General features: G+C 55.5%; 3 protein-coding genes across 3 annotated transcripts in view; 2 read left to right on the forward strand and 1 right to left on the reverse strand.

The window, feature by feature from the left end:
* VOLCADRAFT_107240 (uncharacterized protein) overlaps positions 1–3238 on the forward strand; it is a gene marked incomplete at both ends in the record, with an annotated part of 4512 nt that extends 1274 nt beyond the window's left edge. The window contains 5 exons of the mRNA XM_002956416.1: positions 141–171; positions 1134–1213; positions 1529–1905; positions 2296–2334; positions 3071–3238. Coding sequence (XP_002956462.1) covers positions 141–171; positions 1134–1213; positions 1529–1905; positions 2296–2334; positions 3071–3238 — 695 coding nt within the window. The remainder of the gene's footprint in view (positions 1–140; positions 172–1133; positions 1214–1528; positions 1906–2295; positions 2335–3070) is intronic.
* A 5341-nt stretch (positions 3239–8579) lies between these two features.
* On the forward strand, positions 8580–21381 carry VOLCADRAFT_107241 (uncharacterized protein; the record flags this gene model as incomplete). The annotated part of the gene is made up of 18 exons (XM_002956417.1): positions 8580–8763; positions 8891–8932; positions 9242–9283; positions 10120–10193; positions 10342–10531; positions 10803–11153; positions 11303–11977; positions 12043–12245; positions 14650–14831; positions 15758–15837; positions 17677–17784; positions 18043–18145; positions 18675–18760; positions 19132–19232; positions 19674–19722; positions 20258–20365; positions 20522–20621; positions 21162–21381. 18 exons carry the CDS (start codon positions 8580–8582, stop codon positions 21379–21381), a joined length of 2898 nt encoding a protein of 965 aa, XP_002956463.1.
* A 969-nt stretch (positions 21382–22350) lies between these two features.
* VOLCADRAFT_107242 (uncharacterized protein) lies at positions 22351–25317 on the reverse strand (the record flags this gene model as incomplete). Its single annotated transcript, XM_002956463.1, has 6 exons — positions 22351–23105; positions 23628–23696; positions 24033–24505; positions 24744–24817; positions 24894–25026; positions 25128–25317. The coding sequence occupies 6 exons, from the start codon at positions 25312–25314 to the stop codon at positions 22806–22808; spliced, it is 1236 nt and encodes a 411-aa protein (XP_002956509.1). The 3' UTR covers positions 22351–22805.
* Between the last annotated feature and the right edge of the window lie 410 nt (positions 25318–25727).

Genomic DNA, 25727 nt, shown 5'->3' on the forward strand with positions numbered 1-25727 from the left:
TCCAGGCTGCCCCAGTCCGGTCTGCAAGACTACACGCATCGGGAAATGTCCATGAAGGAACATGAGCAGCTCAGAATGTGATCACGGAAGATTCGTCCAAGCGACAGGCTGTCCGTGCCCCTCTCGGCACGGCCCTTCAGGTCGCTGCGGCGTAAGTAGGGTTTCGAGCGGGTGAGGTTTAACGAGCAATTAGGCGCCGGAGATGTGCCGGTTTGTAGCATTATTCACGCGGTCTTTTATATATACTTTATATATGATGTCCGCGGACGTGCAAGGTATTGCACGACATAGCGACCACATAAGACATAACCAAATTACAGCCAGTTCCTCAAAAAAAAAGATAGTATTACACAATTTATTGGACCGGCCTATTATAATTGCGACCCGGGCTTTATGTTTGCATCACGGAAAGCTTGCGGATTTTGGCCAACTTGTTTCGGAGAAATAATTTACCTGCTTCCCATCTGAAACCGATTTTTTCGGCAATTCGTTACGCGCAGGCATTTGTTGGTTGCATTTTTGGAGCAGCGCTGGATTGATTAGGCTCGGAGGCTCTAGTCAATTGGAAATGTCCCTTTGTCCTCCTAGCACTTCTGCTAGCACAGCAAGTAGTAGCTCTCGATGCTTATTCGCAGTGTCCGCATTACCTAGAATCAGGAGCGCAACCCGAAGGGTCACGTATGAAGTGCGCGCAGCTACTTCAGCGAACCCGGATCCTGAAAAGGGCCAGCCAGCAGGTTCAAAAGGAGCAAACACAGCCTTTCCGACACAAAGCTTGGCCCACCTGTGGCCAAACGTGTCGTGGAGTCGTTACCACATCCAAGTCCTCTTCGTAAGTGAAATCGGAAGCAACAGCATTGTGCTCGGTTTCAGTTATCCGTCGCCTCGTGTGTTCAATTGGATTCCGGAAAGATGCGGTTGCACCAGCTTCACCGAGGCCGCAAGGCGTGGCCTATGTCCCGTGGCGAGTCATAGTTAAGGAGTCTCCTCAACATACAAAGCTTGGCTTGCAGTTTAGTTTATCCTAAGTCTTCCAGCGTCACATTTCACACAATTGCCCATAAGAGTACCGTAACTAATTTCTGTGCAACCCCAATCACCACCAAGCTCGATGCCACTCCCAACCCAACCAGGTCGACCGCACGGACACAGTTCGCGCGCGGCTTGCGGCGGGCCTATTCGAACGCTGTGCCGAGTGGAATGGCTACGGGAGGTGCGAGCGGTAGCCACGTGGCCCGGGGTCGCCGTGCCCTACTGCCACCATCTTCAGCCCTGTTAGGTCAAATCATTATGCTTGCCTGTGGCTGTCGCCACATCATCCTCACACGCTCTCCTACCTGGCGTTCCTCTTCTGGGCAGCCTCTTCATCACCCATCACCGTGGTGCACAAGGAGGGGGCGTTGTGTGTGCCTAGGCATTCATCCCTGGCACACTCCCAACACGGCTATAAAAATATGCGAACTCCTCAGTGGCAGGCCCCATATATACAACCACACTTCCATGTGGATTCTGTACTCGCATACCGCAGCCTGCCCCACCTCTCAGCTCTCTGTACCTGTGCTGCACCTTGCCGTACTCGCCAGACAATTTTGCGGACAAATTTTTATCTTAGCCTCTGCGATCTATCTCTTTCTTGGCAGGGCTCTGTATCCCTGGACCTGCGGTATGGCGGTGGGCGGGCCCCGTGACATCCACGCCATTTCCAAACTTACAGCCCTAATGCGAGGAGCCAGCGATCTAGAAATCCTGCCTCGCTACTTCACTCGACCTGCGGAGGCCTTTGAGCTCGAGGATTTGGACCGCTACGACTTGGTCATGGCGCTAGATTCGCAGATTCTGGACGAGATGCGTCAAATGGTGGTTTCGGAGCACCAAGCCGGACCGGATCGAGACTACTACCTCGAGGTCGGTGATTTGCGACCCGTGATGGACGCACGATGGGGTATGGAGCAGTAGCTCGCCTATATCTTATCAATTCCTACCTATTGTGTGCGGGGTGTTTCCGCTGCGAATGACTTCCTCACCCTGGGCCTAACAAGACCCAGACGAAACGTACAGAAGGGCCAGAAAAATGGCTGAGAGTTTTTTTTTCTTTGCAGCCATGTCCTGTGGCTCCCGCTTTCTGCATTCCGGCAGCGTGATTCAATTCGACTCCGGTTCCGGATCCACATCTTGGATCTGATAAGATCGCAATCTTTAATTCCACAGAAAATTTGCCTCCTTACGACATTCAGCCATTATGAGTCGGATGCGGTGCTCACGCGGCGAGGCGGTTTCGCGCTGCTGCCGGCGCAGCTGTCCTTCCTGCTGAAGACTGGGGCCGGTGGCCTCAAGGTGGGTGATCAACGGAGGGAACGGAAGCAGAAAGGGTGGGCAGGAGGGAGGAATGGGGTACTGGGGGGTTTGGCTGAATGGGAGGAGTTGTGGATGAAAAGTAATAATGACAAACATAACTGGGGGGGCGGCTTTTCAAAGCCGAAAAGGGGCTCGGCCCCGGTGCAGCCACTTACAGGAAAGCTATCTTTGTCGATTTATCTGGAATGTCTCCTTTGGCATTTCGATGTAGAATAGATATAGCTTCTACATTCAATCTTTTGCGGAGCGAGATATGTAACTTTATGTTTAACTCGGAGCCATGGAAAGCTATCTTCGCGCTCCGATTTATCTGGAATGTCTCCTTTGGCATTTCGATGTAGAATGGATATAGCATTCAAACGCTATTTTTTGCGGGGCGAGATATGTAAGCCACTGACTGACTGACTGACTGACTGACTGATTGACTGACTGACTGACTGACTGACTGACTGACAGCAGTGAACCCGGGGGGGCTCGGCCCCCCGAATGGCGCTTCGCGCCCGGGGCCTCGCCCAAAAATATTATAAAAATAATATTGTCATATTTTATTAGGAATAATTATGTATGAACGGTTAAAGCAATTATGAACCGGTTATGTGGCTGAGCGGGAGCCAATACCCACCAGGACTTGCTTGCATGTCTCCTCTCATCCCGCCATGCACTTCCGCGCCCCTCACCTCTGCTCGTCTTACTCACTATTTTATCTTTTTCTCAGGCGAGCAAGGCGGTGGTGGACATCGCCTCACCCGACCTCTCTTCCCCCGATGGAGCCGCACAATGGGAGGCCACCGTGGCTGCTCTCATCCTCTCGACCGCCAGCCTAGTAAAGTACCTCATAGATGCCTACCCGGAAAACCTGCCCCACTGGGACCCCATAGACTGAGCATATTTGCATGGTGAAAGCCATGGAAACACGGATACAAGTGCCGTGGGCTCAGTATTTTGTGTCAAGCACTGTTGACTGCACCACGGATGCAGGGTGCATGTTCCCTCTTGGGGAGCAGACTGCCAGCAAATGCTGAGCGGAAGAGGTGTGCCTGAGTTTGTCCTTGTTCAGTTGCTTGCCTGCTGCACACTTGGCTCGGTTTGGCATGGCATGGTGCAGATCAGTTGGCGTAGTGTGGCGTGGTGTGGCTTGTCCTGGTTGCAGTGACACAGCGTGCCCAACCCCGCCGAATGCCATGTTTTTTGTTTGCCACAGTGAAGCGGGCTTCTTGGTGCCCATTGCAGTCAGGAAACTAGAGTCCCTTGGCCTGCTTGGTGCCAGCACTGCTGTACCCACTAGGGGTTATCACCATCGATGGCATGTCCAGTAGTGGTGCAGCCACCACTGCTATTCTCAATTTGCTGCCCTAGCTTGGGGAATGGAGGGTGCGTGATCAGATGAGGAAGTGGGAGGTGAGGAGTCACCCCTGGCGGCGCAGTGATACGAGGTTGCGGATGGTTTCGATTCCAGCCGTACACAACAAACTGCCCCGTGGATGTCAGTTACACATATCGGTACCTTTGTATTTGGTGTCCTGTGTTTCCCAACACCCCCAAACGGAGGAGTGGAGCCTGAGCCCATAGCAAATCATGCTTGGGTGTGCCTGATGCCGTTAATGAAGTTCGTTAGGCTTGCAGGGGCCTTTGTTCAGGGGATAGCCCCTTTCCGTCTTGGTTCATGGTTTCGGAGGGTCATGTAATGTGAGGAGTTCAGGAGGTCGGAAACTTTCGTACTGTTGTAATGTAACAGATGAGCTGTATGTACGTATGTATGTATGTGGCGTATTGATGTGTGTCCATGTTTGCAGGTTCACACTGAAGCGCTGCTTGGTGACCTCTCAAATGCCACCTCGCGAAACCACAAAATGAACGAGCTTCAAGCGCGCTGAAGCACTCCACGACAGGGTTCTTCACCAGGGTACCCAAAAATTTCGGCCGTGTCCGAAACCCTCTGAATAACCTTTCGGGGCCTCCCCGAAAATTTTCCTGTCAGCCGGAGAGTGTTTTCGGGTACCCCGAAACTGTCTGAAGCGGTTTTCGGGGTAAAATTTAGCTGGATTCTATCGTTATATGCTAGGACGGCTGAATTAACAGGTGTTTGACTTTATTTTGGAACATAGCTCTTAGGATTTTACCCAAAGCAAGGCTATCTTAGACTTCATAACTGAAAACTCTTTCTGCAAAACGTCAAGTTCGCTGACATCGAAGGCAAACAGGCGGTTCGAGCTTGCCGAAGCCGCGAATCCCGAGGGAGATGCGGGGCACCTTGGTTGGGCGCTCATCATCAGTTGACTCGGGCATGTTTAACTATGCTTAGATGTATGAAAATGTGGGATATGGATATGCTTAGATGTATGAAAATGTGGCATATGGATATGCTTAGATGTATGCAGCCGCGAAACAGCCGCAATGCACATTTGTACTCATTGTTTGGCTGGTGACCAAGCGGGCCTTATACGGCAAGCCTGGTTTCCAGGCCCCGTCTGCGCCCGAAAACATGCAAATCTACGCTGACATATCGTTCGGTATTCTCCAAAAATGCCTTCAAAAGGCTTCGGTGGGGTCCCCGAAAAAATGCTCTAAAAGGCCCCAAATCCGTTCGGAATGCTCCGGGCCTCACTAATTTTCCTTTCGGGCAAAACGGAAATATCTCAAAAAAGTTCGGGCCCGAATCGGGGTGAAGAACCCTGCTCCACGAGGCCTTATGAAGGGGCGTATGTGTCTTGAAAGAACTGGAAGGAATAATAATCCTTTTTATATTGTGGTGGTGCTGGTGGTGATTCCGAGAGCACACGGATGAGTTGTCAGAGCGAGGCTTCGGTCGCAGCCGCCAGCTTGGAGCGAGGACATTTTTTGCGCACAACCCGAGTTTGGTCCGAAGTGCAGCCCAAGATAGCGGACGCGCGTTTTCCACGTGACCGGCCAGAACATCGGCAGCCCTTTCTCAAGCACGCGCAGGGTGAGGTCATATGCGCTGAGAGCATAAACCTGCCTTCTAACCTGTACATTGGGATGTAAAAACAACAGCTTACACTTTCGCGCATTCACAGTAACACCGAAAACCCCCGTCAGGCCTCACGGGGCCGGAATCCCGGAATTTGACCTCATGAATTCCCAAGGAAATCCGGGCCAAATCCCATTGGGATTTGAGGATTTGACCCAAAACAATAAGCAATATAATGGTCATGCAAAGAATTCTTCGGGCTTGGCATTTGAGGATTTGATACCTCCCTAAACATTTATCATCATGCAACATGGCCACGCAAAGAATTCCACGCGCAACCGTTACAATATATTGCGTATGTTCGAGCGGCATGTTATGCTCGTGCCAGTCAGTCCTCGCGCTGCATGCCCTCAAACCTTTTAGTTAGACTTTTAGTATTAGAGTTATTCCTCCAAAGCCGGCGCTCACCGCAAAGAGCGATGGCAGACAGCGGCGACGGACAACGAGGTGCGAAGCCCAGATTGGCGGAAATGCGGAAAGAGAATCCGCATTTCCGCGTTTGCTGTACGGCGGAATATGAAAAACAGATTCCAGGCATGCGTTTGCCATTTAAAGACTGCGTTTTACACGATGGAGTTATTAGATTAAGTCAAATGTCAACAACCACTGGCCCCGACCTGGGGGCTGCCGAAGTCATAGAGATTGACTGTGTTTCTGCTCAGAAGAAGGGTTTTTGATAATTGATTCCACAATGTCCGTAAACGTGGTTGAAGTTGAACAGAGCCACGTCGTTGCAGTTATCGTTGTGCGGTGCCATTTTTAGATACTTTAGCCCTCTCGCCTTTTTTATTCCTTTTGATTTTTTTATTTTGTTCATATTCATATTGTTTGGATGATTACTGGATTAATGCACAGTCAGCATAGACTTGTCCGTATGTGGAGTAGGCATGCAGACATGTCACTGCTCCGCAACGTACAGGGAGACGATTATTATTCAGTGTTTCAGGGCTCCCCGGGCCCATACCCCATGTAACATACGAGTGGCAATTTCTGAGCATCCCAGAGCAATCCGTCAGCCAACAACACTATGGGGGTGGTATATGATAGGGCTGCTCAGGCCTGGGGTCTCAGGGTTCAAAGAGAGGCGGGCTGCTTGAAGGGGGCAGGGTGAACACCGTCAAGGGTGTGGGCACACAATAGTTGATCGCTTGGCCCCCGCCACCCCCAGTAATACGTTTAGGTGGCTCTACCTTCGAGCACGATTGGAATCCACCAGATTCTAGATCCCACCGGACAGAACCGCACTGCCACAAGCTGGTTTCAGACTGTCCATGTTATCGCCACACTGAGAAGAGCTAAAAAACATCGTTACATATTCATTTTATAGTTTTCGCAGCTTTCCGCAGTTTCCGCAGCCTTTCCGCAAAGGGCCTCCCGATTACGAAAAGTTTCCGCAGACCTGGTCAAGTTTCGGCTCGTTCCCTGCTTTCCTTTTGCTAAAGTGCCGCTTCGCCAGACGCTTCCTCTTCCCGCGGCCGTTTCATGACCCCGTCTTGCAAGCAAAGTTGTAAGCTTCCAGTTACGTCATAACAGCCACCCATTCCTCCGGGCCTGCTTGCCGCGTGCGACTGTGGCCAACATGCCCTACTGCGCAGCGCGCTGGCACACCGCGGCCTTTCGCCGAAAAAATTACATACACTTGTACACGCGCATTTTGAGAATCGCACATGTGCATCCGCGCGGTAAATTTCGCGCCTGGCTTTTGGGGCGTCTTGTACGAACGGTTTATTCGGCACAGTACGACCGGACACAATTGTGCGAGGGGCTGCTTAACCAAGCACTGTATCATTAACACGCATCAAAGGTGTTAAGGTTCAGAAATCCGCAATTTTTTTGGGACTGACGCCGTCCCCATCGCGGGCGACATTTGCACATTGCTGGACTGAGCCCAAGAACTTGGCCTCTCTTAAACTTCGGTCAAACGTAAACCCTGCCTCAGCATACAGCGTGTAGCGGTCCTTCAGCCCTTGTTGTGCTTCAGCACTCTCGCATCCCAACACAACAACGCACGAAATAGGGGGGTCCTTGTGAAGCAGCTGCCCGCGTTTCCAAAGCACGTATGGTGTTGGATTGTAAGGTGCCCAAGTACGTTTGCGAGGAAGAGAATGTGGCCAGGCTGGAGAGGAAAGTGCAGTGGCATATTGGAATGTGAGATTAGCGTAAGCGAGTTACAGGGCGTTTTATTGCACGGGCGAATTTACGTGCAAATCTTTCACCGTAGCATCAGTCCTCAGTTCACTTCTTGGAACGAACATCAGCATAGGTGCAAGCCCTCTCGCTTGGAGGGATATGCAAACAAACATCCTGATAGGGGTAAACTCGCACGCTACCGAGCATTCAACATAGCACATGCATGCTTAGTTGAATGGTGAGATGCGACCCCCCCTTCATTTCGTGCTCGGCAAGCCTGCCACCGCGTACCGGATATGTTGGCGATGTTACAGAACGCTGCACCTTGGTTTCTGTGCGCATTGCGTACGTTGCTCGACCCCGCCGACCAAAACTACACGTGCCCAACTGAAGACATTCCCGGTGGTTGTGCAGCAGCTCTTGAGGCTGTTGCTGGCTGAAATCCATCCTGAGCTGTTGCAACACGGCTAACGCGGGCACGTCCCTATGCACAGCAAATAGCTGTTCCAAGCCAACAGCGGCGTCCATGTCACCGACAAGGCTCTAAACGTCTTATCTGTTCTTATGTTTAATTAAGTTTATGTATGTTATACTTTGCGCAACTTTGTAATTTGACTTTACTCTGAACAAGGTGCTGCATACAACTGCCTCTTCGCCAGCGCTTCCTCTTCCGCGGCCATTCCATGAGCGCGGTCTTGAAACCAAGTTATATGCTTTCAGTTACGTCAACACAGCCATACATTCCTACGGTCCTGCTTGCCGCGTGCAACTGTGGCCAACATGCCGTCGCACAAGCGCGCTGACACACCGCGACTTTTCGCCAAGAAAATTTACATACACTTGTACACGCGCATTTTGAGAATCGCACGCGCGCAACCGCGCGGTGAATTCGCTCCTGGCTTTTGGGACGAAGTACGGAGGGTTTATTCGGCAGAGTACGACCGGACACATTTGTGCGAAGGGGCTGCTTAACGAGCGGTCAGCAGAAATGAGGCTCACAACTATAGATCGTAAACAGTAGTTGGACCTCAGAGCTCAGCAGCCCTTGCATCGGTTGCGAAAGCGCTACTTTACAGTGTCGCCTAGCGCGCCCTGCGCGCAAGCCATGGACCAGGAGGCCCAGGATGCCATGCTGATTGTACATCTTTCAGAAGCATTCAATAAGGACGAGGTGTGGCAGCTGGCCGCCGCAGAAGCATGGAGCAAGGCCACGAATCTGGAACGTGTGCTAATTCGCGGTAGCACAGAGGCCAAACAGCTGAAGCTCGTGGATGTGCTTATCCGTAAAAGTAGGTCATGCACTGGGAGCTGAGAAGGCTTGAAGTGTCGGGAGGCTCTGTGTTGCTGGGTGATCTCGTGCCTGAAACTTGAAACAACTCGTCACACGGGTCCCCCGACCACTCCCATGTCCTGCAGCCTCGGCGGCTGGCCTCGGTGCGGGGAGCGCGGCTGGAGCCGGTGAGTTGGTTGTGCTAGCCCAGGCTTGACCTGACCTAAGACTCTGGCTCTAGTGTCCCGCGGCAGTGTAGTACGGAAGTGTTTGAGCTATCGTGAACAGTGCTGCTGCTGGGGATCATTTCAAGAGGCTGTAGGGTGAGCAACGGCACATTTGTAGTTCTGAGTTCGGAGCACACCAGCCCCATGTGAAGCATGCCGGCATGTTGCGATTGAATCCCTGATTGCACAACCACCGCCTCTGTCTCTTCAGGATACAGCTTGATGTGCAATAATCCTGACCTGCATACATGTGACGTTCTCGTCATGCAGGCGCGGCGGCAGGGCCGGGCCCCGGGAGCACGGCAGCTGACGGTGAGACCCCATCTGCATTGCAGGGCCTCTAGGCCTGGTGCTCGTGGGAAGGGAACCGATCCTCAGGGTGAACGAATGCCATAGGATCCGATGTGGTGTAGCCTCGCAGCAACACATATACATGACGTGTAGCATCAGTCCTCAGTTCACTTCTTGTAACAAACATCAGCATAGGTCCAAGCCCTCTCACTTGGAGGGATATGCAAACAAACATCATGATAGGTAAACTCTCACACTACTGAGCATTCAACCGAGTGGCGGCGGTGGCGGCATATAGCCGCAATAATCAACTGCTGTAACGGCCATCATCATCATCATCATCATGATCATCATCATCATTAACAATCATGGTCATCAGCATCAGTTGCCGTCATTCAAGGCTTGAAAACTTGTTGGCTGCATCCAGCGCCAACAATGGGGAATGACTGAACGAACGGTGTCGTACAATAAATGGCCATACCGATGGGTCGGGTTCGGTCGAAGGAACATCTTAAGGAGCCAAGTGACAGGGGATGCAGACCAGGGGAGTTCACCAGCACCAGCAGGTGGTGGGCGGGGTGCTGGGACATGGTATGCACCAAGGGTATGCACGCGACACAAGTGTGGCAAGGGGCTGCGGTGCGGGATGGGGCCCCTTGCAGGACCATATGCTGCGTGCGTTATACCACATCGTATCCTCCTACAACAGGCAATGCCATTCCATGCTCACATGCGGAAGGAGGCGCCGGGGGTGGCTGTGATGTCAAACAAGGTCTAACATATATAAACAACATGGTGCTGCACGTTGTGCTGCTCAGTTTTGATGGCTATCTACATCCTTGCGCGCCGCTGTGCAGGAGGCGCATGGATGCGGCTGGAATTTGAGAAGCTTGCGATATCCTCTCTTAACAAGATTCAAGCGACTCTGACGGTGAGGGTTGGCCCTTGTTGTGCAGGGTCGCAATTGAAGGGGTATGCTATCACCTTTGGTGCACTCATTTGCCTGCGAGCACTGCTCCTTTCCGTACAACACACCCTAACCACTCCGTCTGAGCATGCCCTGCCTGTCGGCTGCGCAGAACCTCCAGCTATCTGTCCCCATAGTCACGGTCACTCCATCATCCTGCTCATCGACACAATGCAAGCGGATAGAGGAGGCAGTGAGCGTGCGGTTCAACTATGTCACAGCCGCTCAGGCGCCGTGCTGCTGTCCATTTGCGAAGCCCTGGTCTCCCGAGGAGCCATCCAGGTTCAGCTGGGGAAGGGCCGGTGAGGATGAGCCTAAAACCATCGCAAGCGCGGTGGAACATCTACAGCAGATCGCCCCAGCAGGTATGAGTATGCATATGCAGGATGCTCAGGTGCATGCCGGAGGAGTGGTAGTGGGACATCTCGTTTGCATATATGGGGTTGCATGGGACTTGTGCACCCGTCATTGTGTCAACCTCTGCCCATCAGTTTGCGGCCTTCGGGATCTGTGCCGGTCACTTAATGACCTTCCTAAAGCTGTGCCCAATCCCATGTCATTGTTGCCCTGCAGATGTGGTGGTCCTCCCTGTGCAGGCCATCGAGTGGCTGGCGGGTGGGGTCCTCTGCGGCGACATCAACATCGTAATCAAGACGTCCAAGACGTCCAAGATGGACTACATCTTCGTCCCTGAGGCAGCCTGGAAGGATTGCCAGGAGCGGTTCGGTGCGGAGCTGTTTGAAGGGTATAAGCTGCGCGTCACGTCGGGCACGATGACTAGTGCGCTGCTGTCCATGCTTGACTCAGTCATTGCGCTGTACGAGGCCAAGACCGAGAAGGCCCTGAAGGACAGCCTGCCGAGTGTGCGTGCCCAGGCGCTGCTCGAGTATCTGGCGATCAACCAGATGAAGGACTGGCCGACTGGTGAGTGCCGATTGGCATGCTCTGCCACCAGCGCTGGATTGACACAGGCCTGTGCAGGAATCGATACAGGTTTCGGCGCTACACCATCCCACGCAATGCCATACTTGCTTCCCACTGAGCTGGCTGCTCCCATACCCTGCCCAACACAGACGATGTGATCGTGCTGTTCGGTGACCTCAACCAACACTTCGTGGTGCACGCCGGCCGCAAGGATGCAGACATGCCAAAGAGATCCATTCACGTGGCGGGGCCGGCCCCACTTCCCGCTGTGCTGGAGGAGTCCCCCTCTACAGTGGCAGACAGGAGCCCTCTGAGCTCAACGCTTGGGTTCATACGGGCTCTGCTGGAGACAAGCCGGACTGAAGAGGCCAGCAGTACCGGTGGAGGTTTGGGGCGAGGGGCCACCAGGAACGATGAGGGAGGTTCTGGCAGCTGCAGGCAAGGCACCACCAACAGCCGCAGGGAAGGGGCCCACGGTAGCGGGGGAGCCGCCAGCGGCAGTGGAGGCAGGGGGGCTGGCAGTGACAGCGGCCATAGTGATGCCGCTGATGCCGCCGACAACTGGGCAGGGGCTGGCAGCGGCAGGAGGCACGGAAGGTCTGGCAGCAGCAGTGCTGACAGCTCAGGCAGCTCGGTTGGCGGAGAGAGCTTTGATGGGGATGAGGGGATTCTGGAGGCAGCACGGGACAACGTGAGTGCGCAGGCCTTCATGTCGCTCCTGCGGCTGCCCGAGGTGTACGAGCCGCTGGGGTTCAAGGAGCCGCCCAAGTCCTTCCGACCCCCAACGAAGGAGGAGTTGCTGGCCAGGTTCCGGCCTTTTGAGGGTTAGGGAGCGAGGCAACCGGCGCACACACCTGGTGCTCCTTGACCGTGTGCACTGCGCATTCAGTCATTCATACTGCAGCACTACCGCAGCCTCTGCCGCATGCACTGCTGGTGGTGACAAGGTGCTCCCCGGCAGCACAGGGCATCACTAAGCCGCACTGTCCTGCCGTCGCATCCTTCCACCACCGCTGGGGTGGGCATGAACAGCAGGGGCTTGGCACCATTGAGCTGGGCCACTGGGTGTGGCGGGACTCTGGCGGTGTGGGTGTGGGTGTGTACATGGGGCGTGCTTGTATGAGACCAAGAGACATCAGGGATGGAATGCGTGTTGCAGAATATAATTCAGCAGATTGCTCGGTGGATTGCATGTGTGTGTGACTGTGTGTGTTTGAGAACAGAAGACTTTAGCGAAAGACGTGTATGCATTGCCGTACATACTGACTGTGTGTGTGTGTGTGTGTGAACTACAAAAAAGGAAAAGCGGAACACGGAATGTGTGCAATTGCGGTGCAACAGCAAAGGCAGCAGCTCTAGGTGTTACCTTGTGAGCGATACAAGCCTTGCGCGTGCAGGTGTTGCAATGTGCACAGTGTGTATGTAGAGGGGTGCGGCAGCGGCCGGTGCAGGGTGTAGAGCTGTAGCTGAACAATACCTGCGGCAGCGGCTTGTGATAGCCAGGTGCTGGGTGGTGGGCCTGAGGGCAGTAGTGTGGGGCGGTAGTGAAGCCTTAACTGCCACGGAACGCGCATTCTGGGAAGAGTACGCATTGTGGGAAGAGTAGATAGGGACGGGGTTGTGCTGCATGGCGGGTTGTGACCTGGCGGCTCAGCCCTGATGTCCGTTTTGCTATTAGGCGTATTGAGGGAAGCTAGGACACATGCTGATATGGGTTTTGAACAGGACTGCTGGAGCGAGCGGGAAGTACTGTGGTGTCACGGCACCTACTGTACTGTAGGGTGTCGAAAGTTCACGTGGACTGGCAGCACACTTGAAACTGCTTCCGACTTCACGCATGTCGTGCCTTCATGCCGGCTTTGCATTTCACCGGCAGCTGGGGCTTACCTTTAGTCCGTGGCATGTCGTGCTGCCACTCGGCTACATTGGGGCCTACACCTAGCTGTATTGCAGGTGTTCTCTTATGCACTAACAACAACAGAACGGCCCTTGTAACGAATCTGGGGAACCCAACTTTGGGGTGTGTAAGGAGAGCCTCCAAGTCTAGGCGTGAAAGCGCATAGCAACATCACTTGACCTCAGGGCTCTCATAAAGATGTTGAGCTTTATTACACCTCCATGCAGGCGGGTAAAGCTTGGCCCCGGTTAGGATTGGGGTCACAGAACCATCAATCGCCCCTTTTACCATCACCGTGCCCCCTTCCACCGTCGCCATCCCTGCTGTCTCCCCTGCCACCGTCACCAACCCCGTCATCGCCCTAGCAACCCGACGTCACCCCTTCCACTGCCGCCGTCGCCGTTGCCTGAGCTGCCGTCGCCATCCCAGCCATCACCCAAAGCACCGTCGCCCCTGACGCCATCAACCCTGCCACCGTCGCCATCCCCGCCGTCACCCCTGCCACCGTCACTATCCCCGCTGTCGGCCCTGCCACCGTCACCATCCCCGCTGTCGGCCCTGCCACAATCACCAACCCCGCCGTCTCCCCTTTCAACATCACCGTCCCCGCCGTCGCCCCTGCAACCGCTGCCAACCCCAGCGCTGCCTGAGCCACCGTCACCAACCCTGCCGTCAACTGTGCCACCCGCCGTCGCCCCTTCTACCATCACCATCCCCGGCGCCGACCCTGCCGCCGTCGCCATATGCATCCCCGCCGTTGGCCGAGCAACCGTCGCCATCCCCGCCGTCACCCTAGCCACCGGAACCGCTGCCGCAATCACCCCTGCCACCGTCGCCATCCCCACCGTCACCCCTGCCACCGTCGCCATCCCCGCCGTCACCCCTGCCACCGTCGCCATCCCTGCCGTCACCCCTGCCACCGTCGCCATCCGAGCCGTCACCCCTGCCACCGTCACCATCCCCGCCGTCACTCCTACCACCGTCACCAACCCGCCGTCACCCTGCCACCGTCACCAACCCCGCCGTCACCCTAGCCACCGTCACTATCCCCGCCGTCGGCCCTGCCACCGTCACCAACCTCGCCGTCGCCCTAGCCACCGTCACTATCCCCGCCGTCAGCCCTGCCACCGTCACTATCCCCGCCGTCGGCCCTGCCACCGTCACCAACCTCGCCGTCGCCCTAGCCACCGTCACTATCCCCGCCGTCACCCCTGCCACCGTCGCCATCCCCGCCGTCGCCCCTGCCACCGTCACCATCCCCGCCGTCACCCCTGCCACCGTCGCCAACCTCGCCGTCGCCCTAGCCACCGTCACTATCCCCGCCGTCACCCCTGCCACCATCGCCATCCCCGCCGTCACCCCTGCCACCGTCGCCATGCCTGCCGTCACCCCTGCCACCGTAACCAACCCTGCCGTCACCCCTGCCACCGTCACCAACCCCACCGTCGCCCTAGCCACCGTCACTATCCCCGCCGTCGGCCCTGCCACCGTCACCATCCCCGCCGTCGGCCCTGCAACGGCGACCTGGAGGCGCGGCCCCTACAATACTACAGCAGCACGGTGGTCCCCTTTCGCCGCGTGCTCAGCGCCCATGTGCAGCTGAGCCTCGACCGGGCACAGCGGGATGGCAAGATGGCTGGGAGCTGGACCTTCCGGGACTGTCGCTCCATAGAAAACGTCCTCATCGGGCTTCAAACTGCAGAGCTGCAGGAGCCGCCCATCACAGGCAGTGTGTCGGAGTTGTCGGAGGTCAAGAGCATGAGCAGTGCTCCTGCTGCACTGTAGGCATTGTCGTAGGAGCTTGCCATTCTCTTGCCGCAGTCGCAGCCGAGCTGGGTGGCAAACATGCAGGATGTGGCAGGAGGCTGGCTGGCAGCGGCAACGTGCAGCCGCCAGCAGCGACTGCTGCGCACAGAGCTGTACGACTAGGCTGTGGCGGCGGGGCGGTAGCTGCAGCCGCGCGCGGAATCGCGTGGCGGCGCTGCTGGTGGTGCTTGGTGCGCGGGCCTGGTGGCAGGGTGGCTAGGCACCGCCGAGGGTGGAATCGTGGTTGCTTACCAAGGCCGTGCGGCGCCTGCACCTATAAGGCTCGCATTAGGCTCTAGTCAGGGCGGAGGCTCTAGTCAACTGGAAATGTCCCTTTGTCCTCCTAGCACTTCTGCTTGCACAGCAAGTAGTAGCGCTCGATGCTTATTCGCAGTGTCCGCATTACCTAGAATCAGGAGCGCAACCCGAAGGGTCACGTATGAAGTGCGCGCAGCTACTTCAGCGAACCCGGATCCTGGAAAGGGCCAGCCAGCAGGTTCAAAAGGAGCAACACAGCCTTTCCGACACAAAGCTTGGCCCACCTGTGGCCAAACGTGTCGTGGAGTCGTTACCACATCCAAGTCCTCTTCGTAAGTGTGATTTTGCGAAATCGGAAGCAACAGCATTGTGCTCGGTTTCAGTTATCCGTCGCCTCGTGTGTTCAATTGGATTCCGGAAAGATGCGGTTGCACCAGCTTCACCGAGGCCGCAAGGCGTGGCCTATGTCCCGCGGCGAGTCATAGTTAAGGAGTCTCCTCAACATACAAAGCTTGGCTTGCAGTTTAGTTTATCCTAAGTCTTCCAGCGTCACATTTCACACAATTACCCATAGAAGTACCGTAACTAATTTCTGTGCAACCCCAATCACCACCAAGCTCGATGCCACTCCCAACCCAACCAGGTCGACCGCACGGACACAGTTCGCGCGCGGCTTGCGGCGGGCCTATTCGAACGCTGTGCCGAGTGGAATGGCTATGGGAGGTGCGAACAGTAGCCACGTGGCCCGGGGTCGCCGTGCCCTACTGCCACCGTCCCCAGCCCTGTTAGGTCAAATCATTATGCTTGCCTGTGGCTGTCGCCACATCATCCTCACACGCTCTCCTACCTGGCGTTCCTCTTCGTCTCACATTCTACATCGCAGCCTGCCCCACCTCTCAGCTCTCTGTACCTGTGCTGTACCCTTGCCGTACTCGCCAGACAATTTTGCGGACAAATTTTTATCTTAGCCTCTGCGATCCATCTCTTCCTTGGCAGGGGACGGAAGCAGAAAGCGAATATAGAGGTGGTGTAGAGCGTCCGGTTTGCATATTCCATGTGGACCTCTGGCCTCACTGGGACCGTCCGTGAATCCACGGTTGAGTCCGTTGGTGTAGATGCCAGTGTTGCATTCCGGTCCGTTGATTACGCAGCCCCTTGTTAAGCAGAAGCGGATCCTGTGGCGCATATGATGCGTGTAGCCCCTACACGGGAGATACTTGTGGAGGAGGAGGGGGAGTGTGTGGTGAGGATTCATGCGGTAGTAGGTTTGCGTACGTGTGCGTGTAGGGGAAGAGGAGGTAGTGCGGTGAGGGGTGAATGATGGCCTGCGGTGGTTTACCTTTGTATTATTGATTAAGGAGGCTGCCGACCCAGATGCCAGATCAGGTCAGAGTTGACGTGCATCACATGCCAACGACTGTCTGCTGTGGTTTAAGGCGCTGTGAGGAAGAAAGCTTAACGATTGCCACACATTAGCGTGAGGTGGAGCTGATGTGCGCATACTTGGGCAGACACCATTTGGTGGCGATATTTGCTACGCCGAGGATCGAAGCCGGGCAGCCTCCAGCCGGGGGCAGCTCCGAGTTTATGCCGTTCCAGCACCTGTTGTATGGCGTCGCGCAATCGGCGCGTCATGGCGGAACGCTTTGTGTTCGACTTCCATAGTCGCATTGCGTTGACTGCGCCGCGCCGCGCTGAATCCTCGGGCGAGTCGCCGGTAACTGCCCCATCCATACCGATCTGTTTTCGTAAAGGCCGTAGATTGGGCATGATAATGTCCTCGATATTGAGGCTATGGGTTTGTCCCGGCGCTAGCTGCGAAACATTCTCCTTCGTCACGGATCCCATGTCGAGGTAGCAGCGCGTAGGCATCGGTCTCTTTGCCAATCCTTTCCTGGTATTGTATCAGCTGCTTTTGGTAAAGGCGTAAGTAAGGGTGCACGGGCCAAGCGTTTGAAACGATAGGCGTGGTGTATCTTTCGGTGTAACGGTGTAACACATGAGGTGGCCGATTAGACGTAGGGCTTGCGCTTGTACCCGCTATCAGTAACCGTAGTAGCGTTGAGCAAAATGATATCAATTGCGACGCGCGTAGCGGGCCACTTCGGACTATGATTCGGACTTAAATGTCAGAGTCTCGTCCATTGTACCGATTACTTCAGCAAATTGTGGACCGGTAGGGCTTACAAGGGATTTATCATTTACATTGGGTTACATACTTTCTGGTGTTATCTGCACTTGTTCATATTTGCTCAACAGTCTCCACCGATTTTGAATAAAGCTGTAGGCTGAATTTGGATAAGCACTATTTTCACCATCTAGTCTTGGGTGAATACATCTAGATTATCGGAAGTCGTCATTCGTCAGCTCCGGGCGCGTGCTTTACTCCTTCCGAGTTGCCGAGCTGCAATTGTCCCTCCCCGACTTCAGCTTGAAATATGCAGTTGCAACACTTCAAGCCTTTCACCTCCTCGGCGCAGAAAGATGCTTGGCATCCTACAAGCCGCTGCGCTTCCTTCCGCACCGGGCGCCGTTCTCCCTTCCCATCGGCCACGCCGGCAGGGCCCGCTGCCAGCAGCAGCACTAGCGGTGGCATCGGAACCAGCAAGCCCCAGGCGTGGGCTCCCCCGAACGGCATCCTCAAAATTAACCCAGCGCTGCTCCAAGCGGGTGCGTTGGCTGGCTTGTACGTTTTAACAAATGTAGCAGTCTCAATCAGTGCTGCCACCAGCAATCCAAAGTCCCCCACTGCGCTAACTAACACCTAGAACGTATGAGATGCTGGCTGCTGCCACCGGCCCGAGGATCCCGCGCGAGTTTTTGACAGCCAGCCACGAACATCTCTCCCCTTTTTGCCATCCTTTCCCCCTTTGCTTCTTGCGTATTATTAATCCAACCCCACCCAACCCCCACCTTTGGCCCCCAAAGGCGGTCTGGACGTGTCCAGGGAGGGTCCTCAGGCTCGAGCCTCCTTCGAGGGCCACCTATCTTCCTTGTTCCTGCCGGTCAACCTGGACCACCCGGGGCTCAGGTAACGGAATGATCAACGAACTAACTAAAGAACGAAGAACTGCCTATGACTGACGGATGGACCATTTGGCTGGCTGACTGGCTGACAGACCGACACGGACAGACGGACAGACGCACAGGCTCCCCAACACGGTTGTGGATTGGATGGGGACTCCTCGGGGTGGCTGGCTGGCTAGGTTGGCTGACAGACAGACGGGCGGACGGACGGACCCTCATACGGCTGTGTGACTGCTACCGGTACCGTGCTTGCCTCCTGAGCACTGAGCCCCTCAGGCGCCTCGAGTGACCCCCCCGTTCCCCCTTCCTTGCCCCCTCCTCCCTCCCCCCCCTTCCTTCACCCTTCACCCTTTCCCTGTCGGCAAGCTTTTAATGTGTTCCTAGCACCTTCCCTCCCTCCGGCCTTTGAGACGCTATGCTGCATTCTTTTCCGTCGACACCTACTCCCCCCCCGCGCACACACACGCATACTGCTTTCTTGCTTATGATCCTTCGCCCCTGTACACACACACTCACACACACATTACGTGCAGGGTGCTCAACATCGATCCCCCAGTGATAACGGTGGAGGGCTTCCTGTCGGCCCCCGAGTGTGACGGCATCGTGAGAAGTGCGGCGGGTGAGTAGAGAAGGGGAGCATGGGGGGAAGGACAGAGGGGCCCGGAGTGGAGGGTCGAAAAAGGGGGAGTTGAGGAGCGGAGAGGAGAGGACGAAGCCATATGTAGAAAGGAAGTAAGGATTGGGATCGTATTGACGGGACGGGGGAAGAGGGGGAGTCGTGCGCCGCTTTCGCTTCCCTGACCTTCTGCCTGTGATTTCGCATTCCGCATTCGCGGCTGCCGCCGCTGCGCGCGTCCTCCTTACCCCTAACCGCCACCTCGCGTGCCTGGGGCTTTCTGGCCCGGACGCCTCTCTCCCTGTCCCTAACCCCCCCTACCAACCCCCCCTTACACGCACATGCACATTCACACGAAACCCTAAGCCCCTCAGACAGTGGCTTGATGAAGCAGTCCGGTGTGGGTGTTAGTGGCTACCAGGTCAAGGATACGGAGAATGTGAGGACTAGCAGCACCCTGGCAGCCACCGCGGAGGTGAGGGAAATGGGGATGGATGGGGATCGAACCACCGACCACGTCGGTCCGCTGCTGCGCGTGCCGTGCGGGGGGAATTCGCATGCATTTGCCCTGTGGATAGGGTTGTAAGCACGACTTTTAGTCGGTTTTACGAGTCCCCGCTGCGGTGCTTCCACGTGCTCTCTCTATAGTCGGGCACCTAACTAACCACCAACCACCATCAACTGGCCCACCTTACGCCCCCAGCTCCAAACCCAAGAATCCCTTTGCTGAGGACAATGGCAGTTCACAGTTGACCCATCTAAATATCGGCAGTTAACTTGAGCCTACTCCCGGCAGGTTCTCTCCCAGCACCCGGAGCTCTCCTCCGCCCTCCACGTGATGCTTTCCCGGGCCAGAGCTCTTCTGGGGGGCCCTCTACCGCCCGAGGGACCCGCAGCATTCAACCGCCCCAACCAGCCCGGTCAGACGGCGTTCGAACTGCCGCAAGTGGCCAGATACCAGCCTGGTAGGTCCAGGGTGGGAGGGAGGGAGGGAGGGGGTGTCAGCAGAAGCCAAGGCAACAACCGATGACGTCTGCAAATGGGGGGTGCGCCCGCAGCGGAGCTATGGAAATGAGAATGTGAATGGATGGGGTGCACAAGTCTTTTTAAGAGAAGGAGAAACTAATCCGTTAGGTAGTCAGTTGTTGTTGCGTGGGGTTAGATAGGTAGCTGCATGGGTAAGTTGCAGTCGGGGAGGGAGTAGGGAAAGGGTGAACTGAGAGGGGTCGGGTGGTCAGTTGCGTCCCCCGGCTGATTGGGGCCAAAGGCCTGTTTCCGAACATGCGCCTGCGTGCTCTGAAACGATGCCGTTGCGCGCACTCGGCTGCGGTTACCTGCCTCCCGCACTCGCTCCCCTATTGCCTGCCTCCCCTACTACGCGCGCATGCACTCGGCGACAGATCCGACCGCCATTTCCTTCCCGCGGCTTAGATACTCCACAACGCTACCTACCTAATCCTACCTAATCCTACCCACCTCTCGGACCACACACTCCCACAGGCCAGCATTTCTTGACCCATGAGGACGCCTTTCCCGCGGCCGTGGTGGGGAGCAAGGGGTATCAGCGGAGAGCGACACTGCTGGTCTACCTGAACGACTGCGAACAAGGTATGTGCGGAAATTGAGCGATGGAGGCTTCTACGTCCCTGTCCTCCATGGCACCTGCCTGCCATCCATCCCTGGAGTTTTGGCCTTGTTGACGATGTTTCCGTTCGCCTCATGCACGCCGTCATGCGTGTGTGGGTGAATGAATGATCAATGCAGGCGGGGCCACCAAGTTCGATATCCTGGACATTGCCGTACAGCCCCGCAAGGGCACGGCGTTGCTGTTCTTCCCCGCCTTCGCAAATGGAATGCCGGACAGGTGCGTGCGTGTGCGTCTGCGTGTGTGCGTCTGTGTGTGGGGGGGGGAAGCCATGTGGCCGGTGGGGTGCAAAAAGGGTTGCGGTGGGAAGACCTGTTGTGTTTGGTTTGGTGCCCCCGTGGTGCCGGGTGGCACAGAGGTTGGGGTAATAGAAACGTCTCCATCTGCTGCCCTTTTCCTACGTCTTCAAACATTACCCATCTGAGCCAACAAGCCAGCCAGAGGTTTCCTATTTGCTTATCTTTCTTGGTCTCCCTGATGACTCTTTCCTCCTGCCCGGTGAATCAGCTCCGAAACATTTGGCTACAGCTCCCAACCGTCTGGACGTTGCCTCTGTCCCGTTCCTCTGTCTACCTACCGCACGAGCAAAGGACGCACATACACACAGACAGACAGACACAAGTTGTTTTACAAATTTGCACGCACGTCGCATCTTGCCAGGCTTCCCAACTTCGTTGGGCTCAGCTACGTAGAAAAAGACGAACACACGCACACGTACGCGGCTCTGCTCTGCGCTGCACTCCTGCTGCTCCCACACAGGCGCACCCTCCACACGGCCCAGGACGCAGTGAGTGAGAAGTGGGTAACGCAGCTGTGGCTCAGTTGTGGGGTACGGACTTCAGTACAGCAGCAGTCGGGGGGCCCCGGCGGCGTGCCGGGTTTTGTACGGGGAACGCGGGGCACTGGCGGGGGCGCGCCGCCTGTCCCCAAGGGTCGAAAGCGCGGTGTTCCGCCGCAGCGAATCAACACTAAGATCTAACACTCCACGCAGCGCCTTGATTGGTATCGCTCTCCTTAAAACCCTCCTGGCCTATGAGAATACCAAGGGTGAATGGTCTTCGTTGTCATATTAAGTTCTGCGGAAGGGGGACGGCAGCAGAGAGCAACACTACCAGTGGCTGATCCGATCGGATCGGGCTTCACCATTGCGGCGATAATTGTTGATTTTCAAACTGGGAGCTCCAGCAGCGGATGAGCTACACCATACAACATGTGATATGCGTTTAAGTTGATGTAACCGGACGAATGGATTGAAATGACGGAGAGCCGTGGGCTTGCTGCAGGGAAGGGGGGCGTGTAGGTAGGGGGTGGGAAGGGGCGGGATTGTGGGCGTGGGTTGAGGAGAGCGACGGAATGTCGTCCTGCATTCGTTCGTACGGAGGAGGAAGTGGAGGAGGAGGTTAAGGAAAAAGTCATCAAACATGCGTGGCGTTGCTCGTATGCTACACGACCGGAGCGTCAAGAAAAAGCTCCGCTGCTGTAGGACAGATAGATATTTGCCTCTTTGCTCCTGATAATGGTATATTATTATTGGTGTGGGGGGGTTGGAGGATATCACGCATACACGAGAAGCACATGCATGAGAAGCACATTTTGCTGGACTGTCAGGTGTACGACAAAATCAGATTTGATATGGATTTCCCACGCTTTGTGCACATGAAGGACGCTATGAAGTGCGAGGTAGGATGGTGCTTATAGGCGATCTGGCAGCCCTTGAACCCTCGGCTCGTATTAGGGTGGTTTGCAGGTACGGGGAACGCACCCACGACCATGTAACAACAACAACAACAGCATGCACGTGTTGTCATGTACGTCGTGCCGTACAACCTGTTGGTTGTGAATTTATGGTTTGATGCGCTTTCCGCTGCGACCGTGTGCACATTGTGTGTGTCTGTGCATATGTTGTACGTTCACTGGCAGCTGGACCTTTTTGAGAGGCCGCTGGTCTCACATAGCGAGCACCACCTACATACCTCGTTGTCACACCTTTGGACAGTAGCACAACTCAAGGTGTAACAGACACACACAGATTTACTTGCACGCCCGTCTCCTCCCACTCGGGGAGAGCGCTTCAGCGATCCCACTGCCAAGGGTGAATGGCCAGTATCAGATCCAGATCAATGTATAACAGAACATACACTCTGTACACATACAGAGGCACCAACTGCTCGTCGCCACTACTCCAGTCGGAAACAACTCCCAAACCACCAACATGAAGACGGAGACCTTACGGTACTTAGTAAGCTGTTAGTAAGCTGTTACGCGACTCATTTGAAACTGCCTGAAGTCAACCAGAATGCATCTGCGGGACAAACTTATTTCAAACCGCAAACTCCACTTTTCCATTCCCCCCATGCCTCCCTCGGCATCTACACACTCTCCTACGTATGCACACCCCGGCCATCAGTAGTAAGCACGGCGGGGGTTACCCAGCGGGTTGGGGCGGTACTTGTAACCCAGCATCATGCGCTTGCGGTAAGCCTCGTACATGTCGTCTTCTGCGCTCGCCTCACCGTGGGCAGCCGCGCCCAGGCCGCGAGCCTCACCCGCTGCCGGTGCCGCCGCGGGCGCCGCACGAATGGGTGCTGTGATGCCCTTTTGGCTGCCGCCCAGACCCTCTCCCTCCTTCCAGCCCATTTTCTGTAGCAGCTTGTGGCCAATGTTATCAGCGCCTATGGCGTTTTTGTTGGCAAGCTGCTCCGCCTGTGGGCATAAAATGTGTTCACCATAAAATTGGCGTGCGTGAAGGGGAGGGGTGTAGGAATTCCTGATGGGAAGGTCTGGGCAGAAGTATAAGTATATATACACGCAGTAAACTTTTGGAAAGAAACCGTACGCATGGGGTTATATCATCATACAACTCCTTATCCAAGATGGACTCATGGGGTGCCATCGTAGCCAAAGAGATGGCCAAGAAACACGGTGGTGCACAAGAGAGCAAACCGATGCCAAAAGGCTTTCCCCTAGCAGGGGAAAGGGCCGACGAGAGAGCGTTCTCTCCGGCATCTATCTTCTATGATCAGGTAAGCTAAAGAGGTGTTGTACACAACACCTCACAGCCCCCGCTCTTTATTGGTAAGCTGCTTGAAGGATATTCTCCGCACAAGCATCGCCATCTTGTCCCCAAACGCAGAAACCAACGCGCAATGTCCTTCATCGACCTTTCCTACAGCCTTTCAGCCGCCGTCTGTCCATGGCCATCGCCTGTGGATGCAGTTGTCGTACCTGTACGGCTGCCATTTTGTCGCCCGCCTTGGCCATGAACTCCGCCAACACCTCTTTAGGGATGTAGTCCTGCGGGCCAGCGGGGCTTTTGCGGGTTGCACGAGATAGCATGGGAATACGGGCCGGAAACCGGAAAGGGACCGAAACATATTCCTTGTGTTCATATGCGTGGGACTTCCCGCGTCTGTGCCAAAATTATCATTCGTACTCTCTCACAAAATGCAGACTCACAAGCACTTAAATGCAAAATGCAAAACCACTAGTGATTTTACTTCTTGACCTCCTATCTTTCTTCTTTTTAGCACGACTCACTTGTAAATCTCCCATTGGGTCGTTTTAACATTGATACTTACACAACTACACACAAACGCACTGGGATAAGATGAACTACACACGCACACACACCTGCATGTGGTGCCCCCGCGTGCCGTCATCCTTGTACACCGCCAACACCTTGCGCCGCTCGAATGCTGTTTTGTTCAGGAGCGGTTCTGCGCGCTTCCGCCGCGCCTCCTCGTCGTCGCTTCCCCCGCCGTCAGGTTCATCTGGGTCAGCGCTGGAGGACCTTGCCCGGTCGCGCTTCGCGGCCAGGGCTGCAAAGGCCTCCATAGCGGCCACTGAATCACCCTTGGCCAGAGCGATCTGCGCACGGCGACGCTCCTCTGCTAGCTGCTCAGCGGTTAGCGGTGGTGGCGGCATCTGTGGGGCCGGGCTGCCGCGGGAACGAGGTTCCTGAGCACGTGCGCGTGCAGCGGCAGCAGCAGCTGCCGCCGCCGCTGCAGCAACAGCGGCTGCTGCCTCGGGCGGCAGCCCCGAGGAGGAGGACGGCTGAGGGGATGCGTGGGGCTGGAGACGGGAATAGGAAGACGAGGAACTGCCTGGCGCGGAAGCGGCAGAAGAGGGGCCTGGGGCGGAGGTGCTGGGCTGCCCGGACCCGCGGTTGCTGGATGATGGTGGCAGGGGAGGAGCCGAAGTTGAACCGCCTGCGCAGCAGGGCAAGCGTGAAGCGTGGGTTTATAGAGATATTGGTCGCGAGAGTAGGCGGCAGACAGGTGACAACAAGATACAGAGGCTTAGCAACATTTAAGCGCAAAACAGAGCTTGGTTGAGGAGTACCTTTCGCGGCCTCGAACTCTAGTAGCTTGGCATGGTAGAACTGGTAGCCAAGTGAGGATTTGTCGTGCAAGAACCTGCGGAACGGTGTGCGTCCTCGACTTATGTCGCAATCGTCACATCATAACCCGTGGCAGCAACAGAAAGGCTTACTTAAAGGGTGTCTCTCCTTGATTTCTTTCGCGTGTCATGTCCTCAAATTGACGCCCATTCTTGGCAACGAAGTCCGCCAACTTCGTCGCCACGCCAACAACATCGGGGTCCAGCCGAGTTGCGAGTTGGTCGGCTGAAAGTTTAGGGACCGGGGTGAGGGACTGGCCCGTACCGTTAGCTCTTAAGAAAACGCAGCAATGGCCATTGGCCAAAAGTGACGGAGAGACAATCGACCTGATGCAGAGGCAGGCTCCTGCCGCGCCCTTTTAGCCTGCACGTCTTCGTGCTCGTCATCTGAGCCTGCTGCTCCAAAAATATCATTCACTGTAGCTGGCTTCTTTGGCATCGCTATTTTTGCGCCTGCCAGTGGACGCTTATTGTCCAAAGGCCGCCTTTGCAACGAGAAATTTAGCCCTGACATTTTATGCACAAGCTTACATTAACAATACAGGAAAGCTGGCAAACTAAGGGTACATATTTACTTGACCATTGTACGGTGTTCGATACACACTATACTGCAAGGGTATAGTTAGTTAAGCGTCCCTGGCAAGTGAGAAGAGAGGGCATTAGCACTAGCACTAGCATTAACTAAACTGCTTCCGAACACAGAGGAAAAACAGGCGTGCTGTTGGTAGGGTTCTTGACTGGCTTAGTAGCATCAAAGTGCTCAAGTTAGCATATTTGGTTGGAATTATTATCTGTTGGGCAGGAAATGGCTGCGTCTGTGCAAAGTTACTCCTCCAGAAAGCCGGCAATGGTCCTCCAGGACCGCTGGTAGAGCTATGGATACAGTGAGGCCCCGGGGCCGGCGCACTATGACCTGGATCACGCATG

The sequence above is a fragment of the Volvox carteri genome, assembly GCF_000143455.1.
Source record: "Volvox carteri f. nagariensis unplaced genomic scaffold VOLCAscaffold_61, whole genome shotgun sequence".
NCBI classification, from domain to species: domain Eukaryota; kingdom Viridiplantae; phylum Chlorophyta; class Chlorophyceae; order Chlamydomonadales; family Volvocaceae; genus Volvox; species Volvox carteri.